This window comes from Mobula hypostoma, chromosome 12, assembly GCF_963921235.1.
Source record: "Mobula hypostoma chromosome 12, sMobHyp1.1, whole genome shotgun sequence".
Taxonomy (NCBI): domain Eukaryota; kingdom Metazoa; phylum Chordata; class Chondrichthyes; order Myliobatiformes; family Myliobatidae; genus Mobula; species Mobula hypostoma.
The window spans coordinates 117513093-117536354 of record NC_086108.1 but is presented as its reverse complement, the minus strand read 5'-3'; the positions used below and the strand labels follow the sequence as shown (position 1 = coordinate 117536354).

General features: G+C 43.4%; 1 protein-coding gene across 1 annotated transcript in view; it reads right to left on the bottom strand.

The window, feature by feature from the left end:
• LOC134355082 (mitochondrial adenyl nucleotide antiporter SLC25A24-A-like) overlaps positions 1-23262 on the bottom strand; it is a 90884-nt gene that overhangs the window by 27393 nt on the left and 40229 nt on the right. Inside the window, exons 4-6 of the mRNA XM_063064826.1 lie at positions 19038-19149; positions 2860-3018; positions 956-1108 (exon numbers count right to left, since the gene is read on the bottom strand). Of these exons, the coding sequence (XP_062920896.1) occupies positions 956-1108; positions 2860-3018; positions 19038-19149 (424 nt within the window). The remainder of the gene's footprint in view (positions 1-955; positions 1109-2859; positions 3019-19037; positions 19150-23262) is intronic.

Sequence of the window (23262 nt, the reverse complement as noted above, 5' to 3'; positions counted from 1 at the left end):
ATTTGGGCAGCTCGCGGAGTTCTGTTTCTTTTTTCTTTTTCTATAGGGACACATTCCGGCTTATTTTTTTTCTTCGCCTTTTTATCTGGCTTTTGGGATGGTGGGAGGATTGGGATTAGTTTCAAACTATAAGTTTCATTGTAGGATTAATTTCAGTTTTTTTTGTATATTTTTCCATTACGGATTTCTGGAGCATGCGTGTTTTCTATATGGTTATACTTATCACTGCCATTTTTGATTAGCCTACGTTGGTATGCGTGTATTTATGTGTTTAAAAAATATTTTATGGTAGTTAAACAGATAAACGTTATTAGTTGGAAAGTACGTGGCTGGAATCATCCTATTAAGCGAAAGAAGACTTTTAAAATTATTAATCGATTCCAATCCGATAAAATTTTTGCTCAAGAAACGCATATCAGAACAGGTGAACAAAATAGATTTTTTAAAATGTGGAAGGGCCTTCAATATCATGCCACTTGTCAAAATAAAATAAAGGGAGTTTCTACTTTTATTAAACCTAACATTTTATTTATCCAAGAAGACGTTGTGTCAGATACTAATGGTAGATTTTTAATTGTCAAAGGGACAATTTGTATTTAAGGTGGAGTTGGATAGGTTCTTGTTTGGACACGGTATCAAAGGTTACAGGGAGAAGGCCAGAGAGTGGGGTTAAGGAGGGGAAAGAAAAAGGATCAGGCTTGATTGAATGGCAGAGCAGACTCGATGGACCAAATGCCCTAATTCTGCTTCTCTCTCTTATGGTTTTATTCCTTCTACCAAAGTGCGTGACCATAAACATCCCAATATTCCATCTGCCATGTATCCAGCCGTTTTGACAATGTCCTCACTGTTCATAATTCTGCTCATTTTTGATGATCTTGGTGCAAAGTTCCAGGTCAACCTGCTGCATGCCCATTTAGTTTCTCTACGACTGCACACTCTGACAAAGCAGTACCTGCTCGTAAGCCATGAACTTGATTGCTGTTTCCGGGGCGATCTTTATTACATTCATACCATTGCCTCTCCACAGAGATGTTACTCCACCCTCCTTCAACATCTGCTTGAATCCACTGAACACACTCATCTGATTTGATTTGGAAGCGTGAACCTGGATTAAAACATTTCAAAATTTGTTACATGAATAAACATGCTGTGTATTATTTGACAGAAAACAGGAATCTGATAATTCGGCAGGTTCAACTCTTGGGTGGTGCAAGATTGGTATTGGTTTATCATTCCCACATGTACCAAGATATAGCGAAAATTTTAACACTTCATTAAGGTCAGATCTGATTTGTTGTAAAGGTCAGGGTCACCTGCTTTGAATTCTGCAGATCTGGGCATCAGAGTAAAGTGGATCTCCCGATTCAACCAGAGCAGTACAATACAAGCAAGGCTCCCCACCTCCCCACCACCTCCATCTTGGCTGAATTTTACAGAAGCAGAATTGAGAGTATCCCGACAAGTTGCATCTCCATCTGGCATAGGGGCAGCATAGCACTGGACAAGAAGTCCCTACAGAGGACTGTGAGAATGGCTGAGAGGATCACAGGTGTCTCCTTGCCATCCATCGGGCAGGGACCTTAGCATTATCAAAGATCTCCCCCATTCATCCAGCATCCTCTTTGACATTCTATACCATCAAGCAGGAGACTCCAATGCATAAAAACAGGAATGGTCAGGATGGGAAACAGCTTCTTCCCTCAGGCCATCAGGCTTCTGAACACCCTGCCGCATCGCATTCGAAGTGTCACAGGCTAATTTGTACTGTACCCTACAATACTTAATTTATAATCTTTAGTTTCCTTATCTATGTGTAATTCTTTTATAGATTTAATTCTTACTTTCCTGAGTTATTCTGTGTTATATGTGTGTTATGTGTAGTACTGTGTTTTACACCCTAGTCCAGAGAAACATTGTCTCGTTTGGCTGTATACAGGTATATAGTTAAATGACAATAAACTTGACCTGAATTGACAATTCTCTTTTCATTTACTTGTTAGACAATGAACCCAGTGAAATGAGGCCCCAATTATACTTTACACTTTATTGTCGCCAAACAATTGATACTAGAACATACAATCATCACAGCGATATTTGATTTTGCGCTTCCCGCTCCCTGGATTACAAATCAATAGTAATTATTAAAAATTTAAATTATAAATCATAAATAGAAAATAGAAAAATGGAAAGTAAGGTAGTGCAAAAAACCCGAGAGGCAGGTCTGGATATTTGGAGGGTACGGCCCAGATGCGGGTCAGGATCCGTTCAGCAGTCTGAGGACTAAACTATTAGACTATGAGTTTTATGGAATATCACCATAGCAGCTTCTCTTCTGGTGGGTAACAACTCCAAGTATACTGGAGTGACATCAGAGCAGTAATGCTGATCAGACTCTCTGCAAGGTATCCATGTAATGGACACAGCAATCTCATAATTCCGGGATGTTAGCTCCTGTGCTTTGTGAGATTGTATTTTAAATTAAAATGAAAATTTAAAGATTACTGCAGATACTGGAACTCTGCAAAAGAGTAAGAGAAACAGCCTGCCAGTCAGCATCTGTGGAAAAAGAAACAAGTTAACATTTCATGTCTGAAAACAAAAGGTCTGGCTTTTCTAACAAACAATCTTCACTCTGAATGTTATCTGTTTTCCTCCCCATAGATTCTACCTGAATACTGGCTTCTCTGGCATCAGGTTTCCTTTTATGATGACATAACACTACAAAAGAACAACTTAATTTACTGCTTGAATTGTGAAAACATAGGGTCATTCTTACATTAGTCTTGGTGCTGGTCTCTGCAAGTGTGTGAGGCAACAAAGGGAGAAGAAGAGTGATCTCTGCCTGCACGTGCCTACCTGCATGAGGACTTTCAGACGATCGAGCGGAGCAGTACCAGTACGGGAGACTGCTCCGGCCACTGCACCAGACAGCAGCTGTCTCCACCACATTCCTGTTTTCCTTTCCTCCTCAGTAAATTCATCGGGAATGGTCAGACTGTCTCCAATGTCCAGAACCTGTGGGCACAAAGGCCAAGAGCAGATTTATGAGGGTTAATATCACAGGCATCTAGCCACTGATGTTGTATTTGGCCCATTTGACTCGATCAATGTCTCAGACAACACCACGACTTGTTAAGTCCACATTGATGTGATGGTGCTGAAACATTAACTCTTGTTTCTCCACAGATGCTATGTGACCTGCTGAATATTTCAGGCATGTTATTTGAGGGAGGAGGGAAGCTGTCTGGAATAGAGAGTCAGAATTTATGGAAACTGCATCCAGTAAACAATCCTCTCATCCCACCTCCCATTCCTGCTCCATGCAAATCTCGGCTGAGTCCCTACATGCAATGAATTTCGAATCATCATAAGAAAAAGCCTTCTCACATCCCATCTCTGTCTTGTATCCTCTGCACTGGCTTCACCGGTTCAGTGTCAGGAGATAATCATAGACCCACAGAATTCTACAGGCCCTTCAGTTCACCGTCCATGTGCCTTCCTGACATAGTCACATTGACCTGCATATTCTCCTGTCCATGAACCTGTTCAAATGTTCTTCAAACACTTGTAATTGACACTAGACACTAGAATACAACAGCACAGTACAGGCCCTTCGGCCCTCAATGTTGTACCGACCCACATATTCCTAAGTACAAAACCCACACTACCCCGTAATCCTCTATTTTTCTTTCATCCATGTGCCTGTCCAAGAAGCTCTTAAATACCCCTAATGTTTTAGCCTCTACCACCATCCCTGGCAAGTCATTCCAGGCACCCACAACCCTCTGTGTAAAAAAACTTGCCCCTGATGTCTCCCCAAAACTTCCCTCCTTTAACTTTGTACATATGCCCTCTGGTGTTTGCTATTCGTGCCCTGGGAAACAGGTACTGGCTATCCACCCTATCTATGCCTCTCATAATCCTGTAAACCTCTATCAAGTCCCCTCTCATCCTTCTACGCTCCAAAGAGAAAAATCCCAGCTCTGCTAACATTGCCTCATAAGATTTGTTTTCCAATCCAGGCAACATCCTGGAAAATCTCCTCTGCACCCTCTCCATAGCTTCCACATCCTTCCTATAATGAGTTGACCACAACTGAACACAATACTCTAAGTGTGGTCTCACCAGCGATTTGTAGAGTTGCAAATGACCTCTCTACTCTTGAACTCAATCCCCCTAGCAGCCCATTCCATGCACTCATCACTCTCTGTGTAAAAAACTCACCCCTGACATCTCCTCTATACTAACTTCCAAGCACCTTAAAACTATGCCCTCTCGTGTTAGCCATTTCAGCCCTGGGGAAAAGCCTCTGACTATCCACACGATCAATGCCTCTCATTATCTTGTACACCTCTATCAGGTCACCTCTCATCCTCCGTCGCTCCAAGGAGAAAAAGTCGAGTTCACTCAACCTATTCTCATAAGGCATGCTCCCCAATCCAGGCAACATCCTTGTAAATCTCCTCTGCACCCACGTCCTTCCTGTAGTGAGGTGACCCGACTGGTCTTACTTTAACTTCTGTATTTCCCACAGTGCCCTTGTCCTACCCCACTGCCAGACTAGTCTCCATTCCTCTTGTATGGATATCCTCTGCCCCATGAGAGCTCTCAATGGTCCAAGAACCCGAATCCCTCCCTCCTCCTCCAGGTCCTCAGCCATACGTTCATCTGCGCTATCATCCTATTCCCACCTTCACTAGCAGTAACCTTAAGGTGCTGTTTTTTAAATACTCTGTCTGACACTGTATAGGATCTCATTTCATTTGTCAGCCTCTATCATTGTACCAATGACCACTGTCTGCTCGCCCTTCCACCTGGGAATAAGTGCATAAGAAATAGGAGCAGGAGTCGGCCATCTGGCCCGTCGAGCCTGCTCCGCAATTCGATAAGATCATGGCTGATCTGGCTACGGACTCACCTACACCTACCTACCTCTTCCCCGTAACCTTTAATTCTCCTACTATGCAAAAATCTGTCCAACGTTGTCTTAAATAGACTCCACTGCTTATTTCATGTGGGAATGGCCACAGGGAGCCCTACGCTCTCTGGCCACTCTTCTGCCTTCCCTGGTAGTCAACACAATTGCCCACTGTCTGTACCTGCGATACATTCACCTTCCTAAGCAAGTAAACAACTCTACTGGGTCTGACCACACACTTACATCCTAATCTGAGGAAAGACATCCTTGCCATAGAGGGAGTACAAAGAAGGTTCACCAGATTGATTCCTGGGATGGCAAGACTTTCATATGAAGAAAGACTGGATGAACTAGGCTTGTACTCGTTGGAATTTAGAAGATTGAGGGGGGATCTGATTGAAACGTATAAAATCCTAAAGGGATTGGACAGGCTAGATGCAGGAAGATTGTTCCCGATGTTGGGGAAGTCCAGAACGAGGGGTCACAGTTTGAGGATAAGGGGGAAGCCTTTTAGGACTGAGATTAGGAAAAACTTCTTCACACAGAGAGTGGTGAATCTGTGGAATTCTCTGCCACAGGAAACAGTTGAGACCAGTTCATTGGCTATATTTAAGAGGGAATTAGATATGGCCCTTGTGGCTACGGGGATCAGGGGGTATGGAGGGAAGGCTGGTGCAGGGTTCTGAGTTGGATGATCAGCCATGATCATAATAAATGGCGGTGCAGGCTCGAAGGGCCAAATGGCCTACTCCTGCATCTATTTTCTATGTTTCTATGCTTCTATGTTTACATTAACCACAGAGTTATTAAACACAGCAACAGGCCCTTCAATCTATTCAGTCTGCACTGGCCATTTTATACTAATCATGGCCACTTTCAGTGTCTTCTCGGCCACGGGTTCTCAACCGGGGTTCTGTGAGAGATTGTGATTTTAAAAAAGAAACATAGTTTTTTTGATGGTTTTGGGTTCCTCATCTAAGAAAAGATGTGCTGGCCTTGGACAGGGTTCAGAGGAGGTTCACAAGGATGATTCGGGGAATGAAAGTTATCATTCGAGGAACGTTTAATTGCTCTGGGTCTGTACTCCCTGGAATTTAGAAGAAAGAGGGGGAGATCTCATTAAAACCTTTTGAATGTTGAAAGGCCCAGACAGAGTAGATGTGGAAAGCATGTTTCCCATGGTGGGGGAGTCTAGGACAAGGGGGCAGAGTGTCAGGATAGAGTGGTGTCCATTTAAAACAGACATGCTCAGAAATTTCTTTAGCCAGAGGGTAGTGAATTTGTGGAATTTATTACCACAGGCAGCTGTGCAGGCCAGGTTGTTGGGTTCCAAATATGAAAAAATTTTCAAATGGAAGAAGGACACTACTGTGGCTGACAAGTGAAGTCAGAGCCAAAGTAAAAGCAAAAGAGAGGGCACACAAGGAAGCCAAAGATGGTGGGAGGATAGAGGATTGGGAAGCTTTAAAAAACTTTCAGAAGGAAACGAAGAAGGTCATTAGGAAGGAAAAGATGAATTATGAAAGGAAGCTGGTGTCTAATATCAAAGAAGATACTAAAAGCTTTTTTAAGTGTATAAAGGATAAAAGAGAGTTGAGGCTAGAAATAGGAAAATGATGCTGGAGATGTTGTACTGAGAGAAGCAGACACGGCAGAGGAACTGAATGCGTATTTTGCATCAGCCTTCACAGCGGAAGACGTCTACCGGACATTCAAGAGTGTCAGGGAGGTGAAGTATGTGCAGTGAAAATTACCACTGAGAAGGTGCTCAAGAAGCTGAGGGTGGATAAATCTCCTGGACCTGATGGAATGCACCCTCGGGTTCTGAAGGAAGTAGCTGGAGAGATTGCGGAGGCATTAACAATGATCTTTCAAGAATCAATAAATTCTGGCATTGTACCGGATGACTGGAAAATTGTAAATGTTATTCCGCTATTTAAGAAGAGTGGGAGGCAGCAGAAAGGAAACTATAGACCTGTTAGACTGACATCAGTGGTTGGGAAGTTGTTGGAATCGATTGTTGGGGATGAGATTACGGAGTACCTGGAGGCACATGGCTAAAGCCAGCACGGTTTCCTGAAAGGAAAATCCTGCCTGACTAACCTACTGCAAATTTTTGAGTAAATTACAAGCAGGGAAGACAAAAGAGATGCCGGAGATGTGGTGTACTTGGATTTTCAGAAGACCTTGACAAATGCCACATATCAGGCTGCTTAGCAAGATAACAGCCCATGGAATTACAGGGAAGTAACTAGTGTGGATGGAGCATTGGCTGGTCGGCAGAAAACAGAGAATGAGAATAAAAGGATCCTATTCTGGCTGCCTGCTGGCTACCAGTGGAATTCCACAGGGGTCAGTGTTGGGATCACTGATTTTTACAATGTATGCCAATGATTTGGACTATGGGATTAATGGATTTGTGGCTAAATTTGCTGATGTTACAAAGATAGCTGGAGGAGTGGGTAGTGTTGAGGAAACAGAGTGCCTGCAGAGAGGCTGATATAGTTTAGGGGAACAAACAAAGAAGTGGCAAATGAAGTACAATGTTGGAAAGAGTATGGTCATGCACTTTGGTGGAAGAAATAAATAGGCAGACTATTATTTAGATGGGGAGACAATTCAAAATGCAGAGATGCAAAGAGACTTGGGAGTCCTTGTGCAGGATACCCTAAAGCAGGGGTGGCCAACCTTTTATATTCCATGCGTCAATTTTTTCACGCACAAGTTCAGATGCGCCATACAGCTCTTGTAACCCCACAATTCTTGTAAAAATATGTTAATATAGAACTCGTGTGTGAAAACATCGCATCTGAACTCGTGCATGAAAAAATTGACACATGGAATGTAAAAGGTTGACCACCTCTGCCCTGAAGGTTATCCTCCAGGTTGAGTCGGAGGTACAGAAGGCAAGTGCAATGTTGGCATTCATTTCTAGAGGTACAGAATATATTAGCAGGGATGTGATGTTGAGGCTCTATAAGGCACTTGTAAGATCACACTTGGAATATTATGTGCAGTTTGGACTCCTTATTTTAGAAAGGATATACTGATATTGGAGCGGGTTCAGAGAAGATTCACAAGAATGATTCCAGGAATGAAAGGGTTACTGTATGAGGAATGTCTGGCAGCTCTTGGGCTGTATTCCCTGGAATTCAGGAAAATGAGAGGGGATCTCATAGAAACATTCCGAATGTTAAAAGGCCTGAACAGATTAGATATAGCAAAGTTATTTCCCATGTAGGGGATTCTAGGTCAAGAGGGCACGACTTCAGGATTCAAGGACGTCCTTTTAGAACTGAGATGAATTGGATCAGCCCATGATTGAATGACGGAGCAGACTCGATGGGCCAAATAGCCTTCTTCTACTCCTATATCGTATGGTCTTAATGAATGTCATGTTGTAGCATTTGTACGATTTTTAAAAGATAGTGAAATTCAAGAATTCTTTTTCTGTTACAAAGAGCTGCCCGAAACAAGCAAAGGCCAAGATATATCTGATGTTTTGTCTTCATGGTCTGTCTTGGAGGAACTGTGTTGCCTCTGTACTGCTGGTGCCCCATCAATGGTTGGCTCCAGGAAAGGTTTTGTTTCTTTTGTAAAAAACCTGATATTGTCACAACATCATCGATTTCAGACGGTCTCAGCCTGAGCACACACCCCTCAGCATCAGCGGCTCCACAGTGGAGAGAGTGGAAAACATCAAGTTCCTTGGGGTGCAGATCTCGGACAATCTCACCTGGTCCAGGAACACCACTGGGATTGTGAAATGGGCCCAGCAGAGATTGCACTTTCTGAGGAAGCTTAAACAAGCATCACTCCCCACTAACATCTTAACTACATTCTACAGAGGCGTGGTTGAGAGTGTGCTGACCTTTCGCATCACAACCTGGTACTCCAGCTGCAGTGCTGTCGACAAAAAAGCCTTGCAGAGGGTGGTTAGGGGAGCAGAGAAGGTTATTGGGGTCTCCCTACCTTCTGCCCAAGACCTCTTTCAGAGTCGATGCCTCCAGAAGACACGGTACATCATTAAAGACCCCTCACACTCTCGGGCAAACGTTACAGGAGCATCAAAACTAAAACCACAAGACTACTAAACAGCTTCCTCCCACAGGCAGTCAGACTGCTAAATAGGTGCTCTACCTGACTCTGCTTTGGACACTTTTAACTTGCACTGGACAATTATAACTTGATTTTAACTGACATGTGGCTGTTGTGTTTTACTATTTATTGTTATGTTTATTATTTAGTGTTGCATTTGTTATGTTATGATTGCACTGCTCCTGGAAAACGCTGTCTCATTCTGCCCTGCAGAGCTGATGTATGGATAGAATGACAATAAAGTTTTTTGAATCTTTGAATCTTTGAACACACTGCTCAAAGGTTTTGTTTCTTTTGTAAAGTATCCTGATATTGTCACAACACACTGCTTTCTTCAAAGAGAGGTGTTGATGTCAAAAACTCTTAGAGATGAAATGAAAAAAGTTCCAGATAATGCTACAAAAATGGTTAACTTTCTTAAGCAAAGACCAGTTCATTCGAGATGATTATAAAAAAAAACTTGTGAAAACCTGGACAAAGAGCACACAAGTCTTCTGCTACAAACAGAAATCTGGGGTTTAGCAGAGAAAGAGTTCTCAACAGGGTGGTTGAGCAGTAAGTTGAACTACAAGAATACTTCCAAGAAAATAACAGGCCAGATTTTGCTGAGTACTTTGAAGACGAAGAATGGCTGCAGAAACTAACCAACTTAGCAGACATTTTTCATCATATGAAGCAGTTGAATAAGTCTCTGCAAGGCCCTGGAGAAAATGTTTTAACTTCAAGTAACAAAATTATTGGATTTAAAAAGAAACTGAATCTTTGGAAAAATCATGTTGCAAAAGGAAATCTTGAAATGCTTCCACTGCCGCTTGGGCTTGAGAGTTAGAAAGTCTCGAATTTATTGAAAACCACCTGGAAGAACTGAAGAACAAAATTAAAGTGTACTTTTCCTCCTTTTCAAAACAAGTGTATTGATTGGGTGAGTTCCCAGCCTAAGAACTTGACTTTGAGAGAAGAGGAAGAACTTTGTGAGATGCAGTCTGATCATGAACTCAAGATGAGATTTAGTGACATGCCCCTGGATATTCTGGATTTCTGTGAAAGAAGAGTAAGTATCCTGCCATTCATTGGGCAGCAATAAACATTTTGCTGCAGTTTTCAACTTCTTGTTTGCGTGAGAAAGCTTTTTCTTGTTTAATAAGCATCAAGTGCAAGGATAGAGATCCTCTTGTTTCAACAGACAACAGACAATAGGTGCAGGAGTAGGCCACTCAGCCCTTCGAGCCAGCATCGCCATTCACTGTGATCATGGCTGATCATCCACAATCAGTACCCCGTTCCTGCCTTCTCCCCATATCCCTTGACTCTGCTATCATTAAGAGCTCTATCTAACTCTTTCTTGAAAGCATCCAGAGAATTGGCCTCCACAGCCTTCTGAGGCAGAGCATTCCACAGATCCACAACTCTCTGGGAGAAAAAGTTTTTCTTCAACTCTGTGCTAAATGGCCTACCCCTGATTCTTAAACTTCAGTTGAAGGTGAAATCTGTGTGTGCTTATCTTAAATACAATTGCTAAAAGGGAAAGAAGAAAGCTCCACATCTTGTTCTTGGACCCAGCCAATGCCTTTGGCTCGGTCTCACATAACCTCCTGTGGACTTCATTTGAATTCTTCCGTGTACCAGATTGTGTTACAGCGCTGGTCAAAGCGTGCTTTTGAGATCTCCAGTTCTCATTGATCACTGCAGAATTCAACACAGCCTGGCATCCTGTGGAAATAGGCATAATTGCAGGTTGCACCATCTCTTCGCTGGCCTTCACCGTGGCAATGGAAGTAGTCATTACAGCTTCTAAGTGGGTTGTAGGAGGAGAACAACTGAAGTCAGGACTACGCCTACCACCAATCCAGGCACTTATGGATGACTTAACCAACCTGACAACTATCATCCCATATACCAACAGTTACTTGAGAAGCTACATTCAAACACGAAATGGACACAAATGATGATTAACACAAAGAAGTCCAGGAGCGTTTCTACAGTCAAGAGAAGGCCGGTCAACTACAAGTTCCATGTGGATGGGAAAGTAATCCTACTGTGTCAAAAATGCCACTTAAAAGCTTCAGGTGTTGGTATGATGTAAACCCTAACAACACCATAAGGCCATAAGATATAGGAGCAGAAGTAGGCCATTCAGCGCATCGAGTCTGCTCTGCCATTCAATCATGTGCTGATCCAATTCTTCCAGTCATCCCCACTCCCCTGCCTTCTCCCCATACCCTTTGATGCCCTGGCTAATCAAGAACCTGTCTATCTCTGCCTTAAACACACCCAATGACTTGGCCTCCACAGCCTCATGGCAACAAATTCCACAGATTTACCATCCTCTGACTAAAGTAGTTTCTCCCCATCTCAGTTCTAAATGGACATCCTTCAGTGCTGAAGTTGTGCCCTCTTATCCTAGAATCCCCTACCATGGGAAATAACTTTGCCATATCTAATCTGTTCAGGCCTTTTAACATTCGGAATGTTTCTAAGAGATCCCCCCTAATTCTCCTGAGCTCCAGGGAATACAGCCCAAGAACTGCCAGATGTTCCCCATACGGTAAGCCTGTCATTCCCAGAATCATTCTCGTGAATCTTCTCTGAACCCTCTCCAATGTCAGTATATCCCTTCTAAAATAAGGAGCCTAAAACTGCACACAACACTCCAAGTGTGGTCTCACAAGTGCCTTATAGAACCTCAATATCACATTCCTGCTCTTATATTCTATACCTCTAGAAATGAATGCCAACATTGCATTCGCCTTTTTCACAACCGGCTCAACCTGGAGGGTTAACCTTTTCGGTATCTTGCACAAGGACTCCCAAGTCCCTTTGCATCTCTGCATTTTGAATTTTCTCCCCATCTAAATAATAGTCTGCCCAATTGTTTGTACCACTAAAGTGCATGACCATACACTTTCCAATATTGTATTTCGTTTGCCACTTCTTTGCCCATTTCCCTAAACTATCTAAGTCTCTTTGCAGGCTCTCTGTTTCCTCAACATTACCCACTCCTCCACCTATCTTTGTATCATCGGCAAATTTAGCCACAAATCCATTGATACCGTAGTCCAAATCATTGACATACATCGTAAAAAGCAGTGGTCCCAACACCGACCCCAGTGGAACCCCAGTGGTAAAACTCTGTGATACAAATGAAGTAAAACTGTTGAGAAGAAATCTTCAAAGGGCTTAAAGCTATCGATAAGACCTTGCTGGCAGAAACCCTCGAGCTCTGGTGCCTTCAGTTTGGATTGCTCCCTTGAGTGTTGTGGCCACTGACTCTGTATGAAGTCCCCATCGCTCATGTTGAAAAGCTGGAGAGGATATTAGTTTCTTCATTAAGTGGGTGGGCCTACCAAAATCGCTAAGTAACATCTACCTGCATGACAAGGGAGTTCTACAGTTGCCTGTCACAGGCTGACTGAAGAGTTCAAGTGTGCCAAGGTGAGGCTTGAGCCGACTCTCTCAGAATCTCCTGACAGCGCTGTCCAGGACATTGCACCCAGGACCTTAACAGGGAGAAAGTGGCGTCCAGCAGAGTCAGTAAAACAGGCAAAAGCAGCTCTCAGGTTTGCAGACATGGTGGGCCAGGTGCAATCTGGAAGAGGAGGTCTTTGCAAAGGTTCAGATAGGCTCATATAGGAAAAAGGTCACAGCACAAAAGTATAGGCGAGCTATAGTGGTGGAGGAAGTACAGCGACAGGAGGAGCAAATGTAGTATGTAAGAGCAGTGTCTCAGGCAAAACAGAGACAGTGGACAAGGTGGGAAAACATGGAGAAGAGAGAATTCAGCTGGAAAGACTTATGGGGAACATAGAATATAGAAGGTAGAATAGTACAGCACAGTACAGTCCCTTCGGCCCACAATACCCCCTCTCGAAACCAGCTGGTCCCTAAAATGACCCATGGGTGGCCAGATATGAAGGAGGTGCACCTGGCATGCTGGATCGCACTGTTGAGCCCTCCAGAGATGTTGTGGGCTTAAATTGATGGAACATCTAAGGGATGGGGGGGGGGGCACCTGATGACCTCTGCGAAGCATCTGCCACTCGCCAAGCCGCACCTCAAGACCCTAATGTTACAATAGTCATGGGGCATTTCAATATGCAGGTAGATTGGGAAAAGCAGGTTAGTGCGAAGCGGGGTACTTTCTAGAGTGTCTATGAATTGGCTTTTTAGAGAAACTCGTGGTTGAGCCCACGAGGGGATCAGCTATTCTGGATTGGGCATTGTACAATGAACCAGAATTGATTAGAGAGTTTAAGCTAAGAGAGTCCTAAGGGTGAAATGATCAAATTCACCCTGCAATTTAAGAAGTAGGCAGGAACGGTTACTTAGAGTGACAAGCTATAAATGTTTCAGAAAATAGTTTTTCAGAAAGGATGCTTCAGAAATTCTGCTCCAATATCTTACCGTCTAATTGCAAGAGGCCGCAGAATCAGTCAGGTTCATGACAGGCAGGAGCTTCCCTATCACTGAGAACTCTTCAAGAGCTGGTGCCTCAAGAAACCAGCATCCATCGTTAAGGTTGTCTCTTATGGTCTTATGTCCTCTTCTCATCAGGGAGGAGTTATGGGAGCCCGAAGACACACACCACATAATTAAATAAAAAAGCTGCCTCCCCTCTGCCACTGGTTTCTAAACGGTCCAAAATCCCATGAACACTAATAGCTCACTATTCCTCTTTTGTACTATTTAGAATCATAGTCATTATTAGATTATTAGATTATGAGGACACTCAGTCCTTGTTTATTGTCATTTAGAAATCCATGCATGCATTAAGAAATGATAGGATGATCATAAAAAAACAACAAACCAAAGACTAACACTGACAAGACCACATAATTATAAGACCATAAGACCATAAGACAAAGTAACAAAGTAACATTATAACATATAGTTACAGCAGTGCAAAGCAATACCATAATTTGATAAAGAGCAGACCATGGGAACGGTAAAAAAAATACAGCACAGAAACAGGACCTTTGGGCCATCTCATCCATTTCAAAACCAATTAAGCGGCCTACCCCCATCGACCTGTACTGGGACCAGAGCCCTCCATATTCCTACCATCCATGAACTTAAGCATTCAACCATTGTCCACTTGCGCTGGCAGCTCATTCCACACTCTCATGACCTTCTATAAGAAGTAGTTTCCCCTCATGTTCCCCTTAAACTTTTCACCTTAGTGGAAAAACCCTGCTTTGCATTTACCCTATCTATACTCCTCATAATTTTGTATACCTCTATCAAAGCTAGAGTTATTGAAGAAAAATGTAAGAGTTGAGTGCATAAAAGTAAAAAGCAAAAATCGCATAGGTCATTAGATTCTAAAAGGACAGTGAGTATAAGGGCACTTTATCTAAATGCCTGTAGTATTAGAAACAAGGTTAGTGAACTTGCGGCACAGATCAGTACCAAGGCATATGATTTAGTGGCCATTACAGAAACCTGGTTGCAAGGTGGGAATGACTGGAAATTAAATATCCAAGGCAATCAGGTAATACGGAAAGATAGGCAGGAAGGCAGAGGAGGGGGGGTGGCGCTCTTGAATAGGTATGAGATCAGAGCGATTGTGAGAGACGATATCAGATCTATGGAGCAGAATGTTGAGTCCATCTGGGTAGATATTAATAATAGTAAATGGAAAAAAATCACTGGTGGGTGTTGTCTACAGGCCACCTAATAAAAGTAGTGCAGAGGCAATTAACCATGAAATGACTGAGGCTTGTAAGAACAAAACGGCAGTTGTTATGGGGGATTTTAACTTCCACATAGATTGGGTGAATCAGGTCGGTCAAGGAAGTCTTGAGGAGGACTTCATAGAATGCATCCGTGATGGCTTTCTTGAGCAGCATGTTAGTGAACCTACAAGGCAAGATACTATCTTGGATCTAGTACTATGCAATGAGACAGGTAAGATTAACGATCTTGTAGTCAGCGATCCGCTTGGAAAGAGTTAAAAATACATGTGGACTAAGATGTTAACTGTCCTGTGCTATCACCAGTGGGATCATCAGTTGATCTGCCACCTGCCTTCAGGAGTTTCGGCCTGCTTATGATCAAGACTCCCTGGAAGTGGTGGCCCAGCAGTGCTAAAGCACCACCTCCCACTGATGAGCTTAAAAACTTGGCATCTGCCTCTATCAGAGTTGTTGGTCGCTTCCATCCAACAGATAGCCTGCTCTTCAGGTGTCTATGCAACTTACTGAAGGGTTTGCAAGATATGTATACACTGTGATCATAGTACGACTGAATTTCGCATTCAGATGGAGGATGAAATAGTTAGATCTAAAATTAGTGTGTATTACGCCTGAACAAGGGAGACTACAACAGGATGAGGGAGGAGTTAGCTAATGTGGATTGGAAGCACAGGCTATTTGGTAGGACAGTTGAGGAACAGTGGAATACTTTCAAAGAGATTTTTCACAGTGCTCAATAGAAGTATATTCCAGTCAAAAGAAAGGACAGTAAGTGTGGGGAGATCCAGCCTTGAATAACTAAGGAAATAAAAGGTAGTATCAAATTAAAAGCTCATGTGTACAAAGTCACAAAGAGTAGTGGGAGACTGGAGGACTGGGAAAACTTTAAAAAGCAACAGAGAACAACTAAACAAGAAATAAGGAAAGGGAAGATAGAGTATAAAAGTAAATTATCACTAAATATAAAAACAGATAGCAAAAGTTTTTATAAATATATCATTGAATGACTATTTTGTGTCGGTCTTCACAGTGGAGGACTCATCTAATATGCCAAAGAAGGATGTTATGGAAGAAATGGGAGGTGAGGACCTCGATAAAATCACTGTCACTAAAGAGATAGTGATGAGCAAACTAGAGAGTCTGAAGAAGTCCCCTGGTCCCGATGGGATGCATCCCAGGGTGCTGAAGGAATTGGCGGAAGTTATAGTAGACGCATTGGTAATTATTTGTCAAAACTCTCTAGACTCTGGGCAGGTCCCGGCAGATTGGAAGACAGCAAATGCAACACCACTTTTTACAAAAGGATGTAGGCAAAAGCCGGGCAACTATAGGCCAGTTAGCTTAACATCCGTAGTCAGGAAAATGCTTGAAGCTGTCATTAAGGAAGAAATAGCGAAACACTTAGAAAGGAGTGGTTCCATTAGACAGACGCAGCATGGATTCAGAAAGGGCAGGTCCTGTTTGACAAACTTACTGGAGTTCTTTGAGGACATGAGTGCAGTGGATAGAGGAGAACAGGTGGATGTCATATAATCTTGGCTCCATCCCTCCCCCTCCCGTCTTCTCCTATCATTTTGGATCTCCCCCTCCCCCTCCCACCTTCAAATCTCTTACAAACTCTTCCTTCAGTTAGTCCTGACAAAGGGTCTCGGCCTGAAACGTCGACTGCACCTCTTCCTAGAGATGCTGCCTGGCCTGCTGCGTTCACCAGCAACATTGATGTGTATTGCTTGAATTTCCAGCATCTGCAGAATTCCTGTTGGATGTCATATACTTGGATTTCCAGAAGGCGTTTGATAAGGTTCCACATAAGAGACTTATAACCGCATAAGAGACTTATAAATAAGATTTGGATGCATGGAGTTAGAGGAAGTGTATTGGCATGGATAGTGGATTGGTTAACCGATAGAAGGCAGAGAGTTGGTATAAATGGGCGCTTCTCCAGTTGGCAGTCTGTGGTGAGTGGGGTGCCGCAGGGGTCGGTGCTGGGCCCGCAGCTGTTTACTATTTATATTGATGATTTTAAAGAGGGGACTGAGTATAGCATAGCAAAAATTGCTGATGACACTAAACTGAGTGGAAAAGCAAATTGTACAGAGGATGTGGAGAGTCTGCAGAGGGATATAGATAGGTTAAGTGAGTGGGCCAAGGTCTGGCAGATGGAATACAATGTTGCTAAATTCGAGATCATCCACTTTGGAAGGATATTAGAAGGACAGATTATTATTTAAATGGTGAAAGGTTGCAGCATGCTGTTGTGCAGAGGGACTGAGGAGTGCTTGTGCATGAATCGCAAAAAGTTGGGTTACAGGTATAACAGGTTATTAAGAAGGCAAACTGAATGTTGGCCTTCATTGCTAAAGGGATTAAATTCAAGAGCAGGGAGGTCATGCTGCAACTATACAGGGTACTGGTGAGGCCGCACCTGGAGGACTGTGTGCAGTTCTGGTCTCCGTACTTGAGGAGGGATATACTGGCTTCGGAGGCAGCGCAGAGGAGGTTCACCAGGTTGATTCCAGGGATGAAGGGGTTAACCTATGAGGAAAGATTGAGTCGCCTGGGACTATACCCTCTGGAGTTCAGAAGAACGAGAGGGGATCTTACAGAAACATACAAAATAAGTAGGAAAGTTGTTTCCGTTGGTAGGTGAGACTAGAACTAGGAGACATTACCCCAAGATTAGGGGAAGAAGATTTAGGACGGAGATGAGAGGAAACTGTTTTTCCCAGAGAGTGGTGAATCTGTGGAATTCCCTGCCCAGGGAAGCAGTTGAGGCTTCTTCACTAAATATATTTGAGATACAGTTCGATAGATTTTTACATAGTAAGGGAACTAAGGGTTATTGGGAAAGGGCAGGTAGATGGAGCTGAGTTTACGGCAGATCAGCCATGATCTTATTGAATGGTGGGGCAGGCTCGATGGGCCGGATGGCCAACTCCTGCTCCTATTTCTTATGTTCTTATGTAAATCTCCCCTCAATTTTCTACGTTCCTAACTTTTACATTCAAAGGTTTCAAAAATACATTTAATGTCAGAAAAATGTATACAACATACATCCTGAAATTCTTTTTCTTTGCAAACATCCACAAAAATAGGAGTGCCCCAAAGAACGAATGATAGTTAAATGTTAGAACCCCTAAGACCCCACTAACTCCCCCCTCCCATGCACAAGCAGCAGCAAAGCAACAATCCCCCCTCCCCACCAGGAAAAAAAAGCATCAGCGCCCTCTGAGCGCTCAAGCAGCAGCAAAGCATCAATAAAGACACAGACTTACAGCACCCCAAAGATTACTCTCTCACCTGGTAATTCGACATACCACAGGCTCTCTCTTTCCCTAATAAGGGGAAAAGAGGTGTCTCTGTTTCACAGCAAGAGGGAGGACATGACAAACAACTCGCTGATTTATGTATTAAAAGTCTGTTGCGTCGGTTTTTTTGAGCTCTAACTTATTCCGAGTCCTAACTTATTCAATCTTTCCTTATAACTCAGGTCCTCCAGACCTGACAATATCCTCATAAACTTTCTCTGTACTCTTTCAACTTTATTTACATCTTTCCTGTAGGTAGATCTACCTATGATGCTTCTTTCAATGAATTATGGACCTGAATTCCCTTTGTTCTACCACACTTCTCTGTGCCCTACCGTTCATTGTGGAAGACCTACCCTGACTGGTCCAACCAAAGTGCAAAACCTCGCACTTGTCTGCATTAAATCCCATCTGCCATTTTGGAGCTTATATTTCCATCTGGTGCAGATTCCTCTACAAGCCAGAATAGTCTTCCCTACTGTCTACTACACCACCAACCTTGGTGTCATTGGCAAATTTGCTGATCCAGTTAACCACATAATCATCTGGATTATTAATATAGGTGACAAACAACAAAGAACCCAGTAGCAATCCCTGCAGCACACCACTGGTCACAGGCCTCCAGTCAGAGAGGCAACCATCTACTACCACTATCTGGCATCTCCCACAATGTCAATGTCGAATCCAATTTACTTCCTCATTTGAATGTCGAACAACTGAACCTTCTTGACCAACCTACTTTGTCAAATGCCTTGCTAAAGTCCATGTAGACAACATCCACTGCCTTGCCTTCATCCACTTTCCTAGTAATTTCCTCAAAAATGTACTTATGTTTGTAATTTACAACAATTTTATGTCTTTGCATTGTACAACTACAATAAAACAACAGATTTGGGTCATATGTTAGAGATAATAAACCCAATTCTGAATCAATACTGAGAAAAGTAGAAGAAGCTTCTGACCCAGGGAGCTGGAGTCAGGCTACTGTAGTCATGTAGAGTAAAACCCCTCTCCGCTCACCGTTGAATGCTTCCAGAAACGGATGATTTCTTCAATATTGGCTGCTGGATTGAACAGGAAATGGTCACGCCATTCATTCCAGTCAACGGTCATTGTACCGTCTTCGTCCATTCTGCAATGTAGAGAGGGAATGGTTGGTGAGGTGGCATAGCTCTTCATCGTCCCTCCTGCACTCTTCCCAACCCTGAAAACAGGGAGCTCTCTTTCCAGAAATCTCCCCCCAGTACAGTGTCCATGCGGCAGAGGAGAGAGAGGTAGACAGTTCTCTATCATCTCTCCTGCACTCTTCCCAACCCTGAAAACAGGGAGCTCTCTTTCCAGAAATCTCCCCCCAGTACAGTGTCCATGCTGCAGAGGGGAGAGGGGTAGACAGTTCTCTATTATCTCTCCTGCACTCTCCCCAACCCTGAAAACAGGGAGCTCTCTTTCCAGAAATCTCCCCCCAGTACAGTGTCCATGCGGCAGAGGGGAGAGGGGTAGACAGTTCTCTATCATCTCTCCTGCACTCTTCCCAACCCTGAAAACAGGGAGCTCTCTTTCCAGAAATCTCCCCCCAGTACAGTGTCCATGCGGCAGAGGAGAGAGGGGTAGACAGTTCTCTATCATCTCTCCTGCACTCTTCCCAACCCTGAAAACAGGGAACTCTCTTTCCAGAAATCTCCACCCAGTACAGTGTCCACGCGGCAGAGGAGAAAGGGGTAGACAGTTCTCTATCATCTCTCCTGCACTCTCCCCAACCCTGACAACAGGGCCTTTTCATTACAAAAAACTTTTTCAGTACAGCTTTAATGTTACACGTCACAAGATGTAGATACAGGCCATTTGGCCCATCACTTACATTTTATTTTTCCTCCTTCCTATTAACTCTCCCTAGATTCAACTACTCATCGAGAAACTGGGAGTGACCACAACAAATCACCACTGACTCACACAGATTGGAATGAGGGAGGAAACCGGAGCACACATGGAAAACCAGTCACTGAGAGTGATTTACAGTGACAATTCTCAACCAACCCGCACAGATTGGAATGTGGGAGGAAACCGGAATATAAGGTGCCATACATCAATGTGATGCTGAGGCTTTATAAGGCACTGGTGAGGCCTCACCTTGAGTATTGTGTACAGTTTTGGGCTCCCCATTTTAGAAGAGATCTGCTGGCATTGGAGAGGATCCAGAGTAGGTTCACAAGGATGATTCCATGAATGAAAGGGTTATCATACAAGGAACATTCGATGGCTCTGGGTCTGTACTCGCTGAAGGATAAGGGGGGATCTCATTGAAACCTTTCGAATGTAGAAAGGCCTAGACAAAGTAGATGTGGAAAGGATGTTTCCCATAGTGAGAGAATCTATGATAAGAGGGCACAGCCTCAGGATGGAAGTGTGCGCTCTCAAAACAGAGATGCGGAGATGTTTCTTTAGCCGAAGGGTGGTGAATTTGTGGATCTGTTGCTACGTGCAGTTGTAGAGGCCAGGTCATTGGGTGTATTTGAGGCAGAGATTGATAGGTTCTTGATTGGACATGGTATCAAATGTTACGGAGAGAAGGCTGGGAACAAGATATAAGGAGGAATAGATAGAGTGGATAGCCAGCGCCTCTTCCCCAGGGCACCATTGCTCAATACAAGGGAACATGGCTTTAAGGTAAGGGGTAGGAGGTTCAAGGGGGATATTAGAGGAAGGTTTTTTACTCAGAGAGTGGTTGGTGCGTGGAATGCACTGCCTGAGTCAGTGGTGGAGGCAGATACACTAGTGGAGTTTAAGAGACTACTAGACAGGTATATAGAGGAACTTAAGGTGGTGGGGGGGGTTATATGGGAGGCAGGTTTGAGGGTCGGCATAACAATGTGGGCCGAGGGGCCTGTACTGTGCTGTACTATTCTATGTCTAACTGGGGTTGAGGAGGAGATTAAAAAAAAAGAATCAGCCATGATTGAATGGTGGGCCAGATGGCCTAATTCTGCTCCTATGTCTTATGGTCTTAGGAAGCTACGTAACAAGATAAAATCCCATGGCATTACAGGAAAGATGAACAGAGCATGGATAGAGGAACAGCTGACAGGCGAGAGGCAGCCAGTGAATAAAGGATGCCTTGTCTGCTTGGCTGCCTGTGACTAGTGATGTTCCTCAGGGATCAGTATTGGGACCACTGCTTTTCACATTGTCTGTCAAGGATTCAGATAATGGAATTGATGGCTTTGTAGCAGGGTTTGCAGATGATAAGAAGATAGGTGGAGGGGTAGGCAGTGTTGAGGAAGCAATGTGATTACAGCTGGGCTTAAGACAAATTGGAAGAATGGGCAAAAAAGTAGCAGACCTTTATCTAAATGGGGAGAAGGTTCAAACATCAGAAGTGCAAAGGAAGTTGGGAGTCCTCGTGCAATACTCCCAGAAGGTTAATTTACAGGTTAAGTCTGTGGTAAAGAAGGCATATGCAATGTTGGCATTTATTTTAAGGAGAATTGAATATAAAAATCAATAAGATAATGCTGAGCCTTCATAAGACACCAGTCAGGCCACACTTGTAATATTGTCAACAGATTTGGCCCCATATCTCAGAAAGGATGTGTTGTCATTGGAGAGGGTCCAGAGGAGGTTCATGAGGATGATTCCAGGAATGAAGGGGTTAACATATCAGGAGCATTTGGCAGCTTTGGGCCTGTACTCACTGGAATTTAGAAGAATGCGAGAGGATTTCATAGAAACCTATTGTAACCCTGAGGCTCAGCCAGCATACGTTTGTCTAGGGGAAGACAGCCTCCAGCCCAGCCAAACTGAGAAATCACTTTTGTGTGGACGCTGCATGATGTGTTGCCCAGTTACAAATCCACACCACAAAATATCAGACAGTACACCATATGCAATTCAACAATTGAACTTTATAAATGTTAATGCAAGGAGCATTCGTAATAAGGTGGATGAATTGAAAGTGCAGATTGTTATTAATGATTATGATATAGTTGGGATCACAGAGACATGGCTCCAGGGTGACCAGGGATGGGAGCTCAACGTTCAGGGATATTCAATATTCAGGAGGGATAGACACGAAGGAAGGGGAGGTGGGGTGGCGTTGCTGGTTAAAGAAGAGATTAACGCAATAGAAAGGAAGGACATAAGCCGGGAAGATGTGGAATCGATATGGGTAGAGCTGCGTAACACTAAGGGGCAGAAGACGCTGGTGGAAGTTGTGTACAGGCCACCTAACAGTAGTAGTGAGGTCGGAGATGGTATTAAACAGGAAATTAGAAATGTGTGCAATAAAGGAACAGCAGTTATAATGGGTGACTTCAATCTACATGTAGATTGGGTGAACCAAATTGGTAAAGGTGCTGAGGAAGAGGATTTCTTGGAATGTATGCGGGATGGTTTTTTGAACCAACACGTCGAGGAACCAACTAGAGAGCAGGCTATTCTGGACTGGGTTTTGAGCAATGAGGAAGGGTTAATTAGCGATCTTGTCGTGAGAGACCCCTTGGGTAAGAGTGACCATAATATGGTGGAATTCTTCATTAAGATAGAGAGTGACATAGTTAATTCAGAAACAAAGGTTCTGAACTTAAAGAGGGGTAACTTTGAAGGTATGAGACGTGAATTAGCTAAGATAGACTGGCAAATGACACTTAAAGGATTGACGGTGGATATGCAATGGCAAGCATTTAAAGGTTGCATGGATGAACTACAACAATTGTTCATCCCAGTTTGGCAAAAGAATAAATCAAGGAAGGTAGTGCACCCGTGGCTGACAAGAGAAATTAGGGATAGTATCAATTCCAAAGAAGAAGCATACAAATTAGCCAGAGAAAGTGGCTCACCTGAGGACTGGGAGAAATTCAGAGTTCAGCAGAGGAGGACAAAGGGCTTAATTAGGAAGGGGAAAAAAGATTATGAGAGAAAACTGGCAGGGAACATAAAAACGGACTGTAAAAGCTTTTATAGATATGTAAAAAGGAAAAGACTGGTAAAGACAAATGTAGGTCCCCTGCAGACAGAAACAGGTGAATTGATTATGGGGAGCAAGGACATGGCAGACCAATTGAATAATTACTTTGGTTCTGCCTTCACTAAGGACATAAATAATCTTCCAGAAATAGTAGGGGACAGAGGGTCCAGTGAGATGGAGGAACTGAGCAAAATACATGTTAGTAGGGAAGTGGTGTTAGGTAAATTGAAGGGATTGAAGGCAGATAAATCCCCAGGGCCAGATGGTCTGCATCCTAGAGTGCTT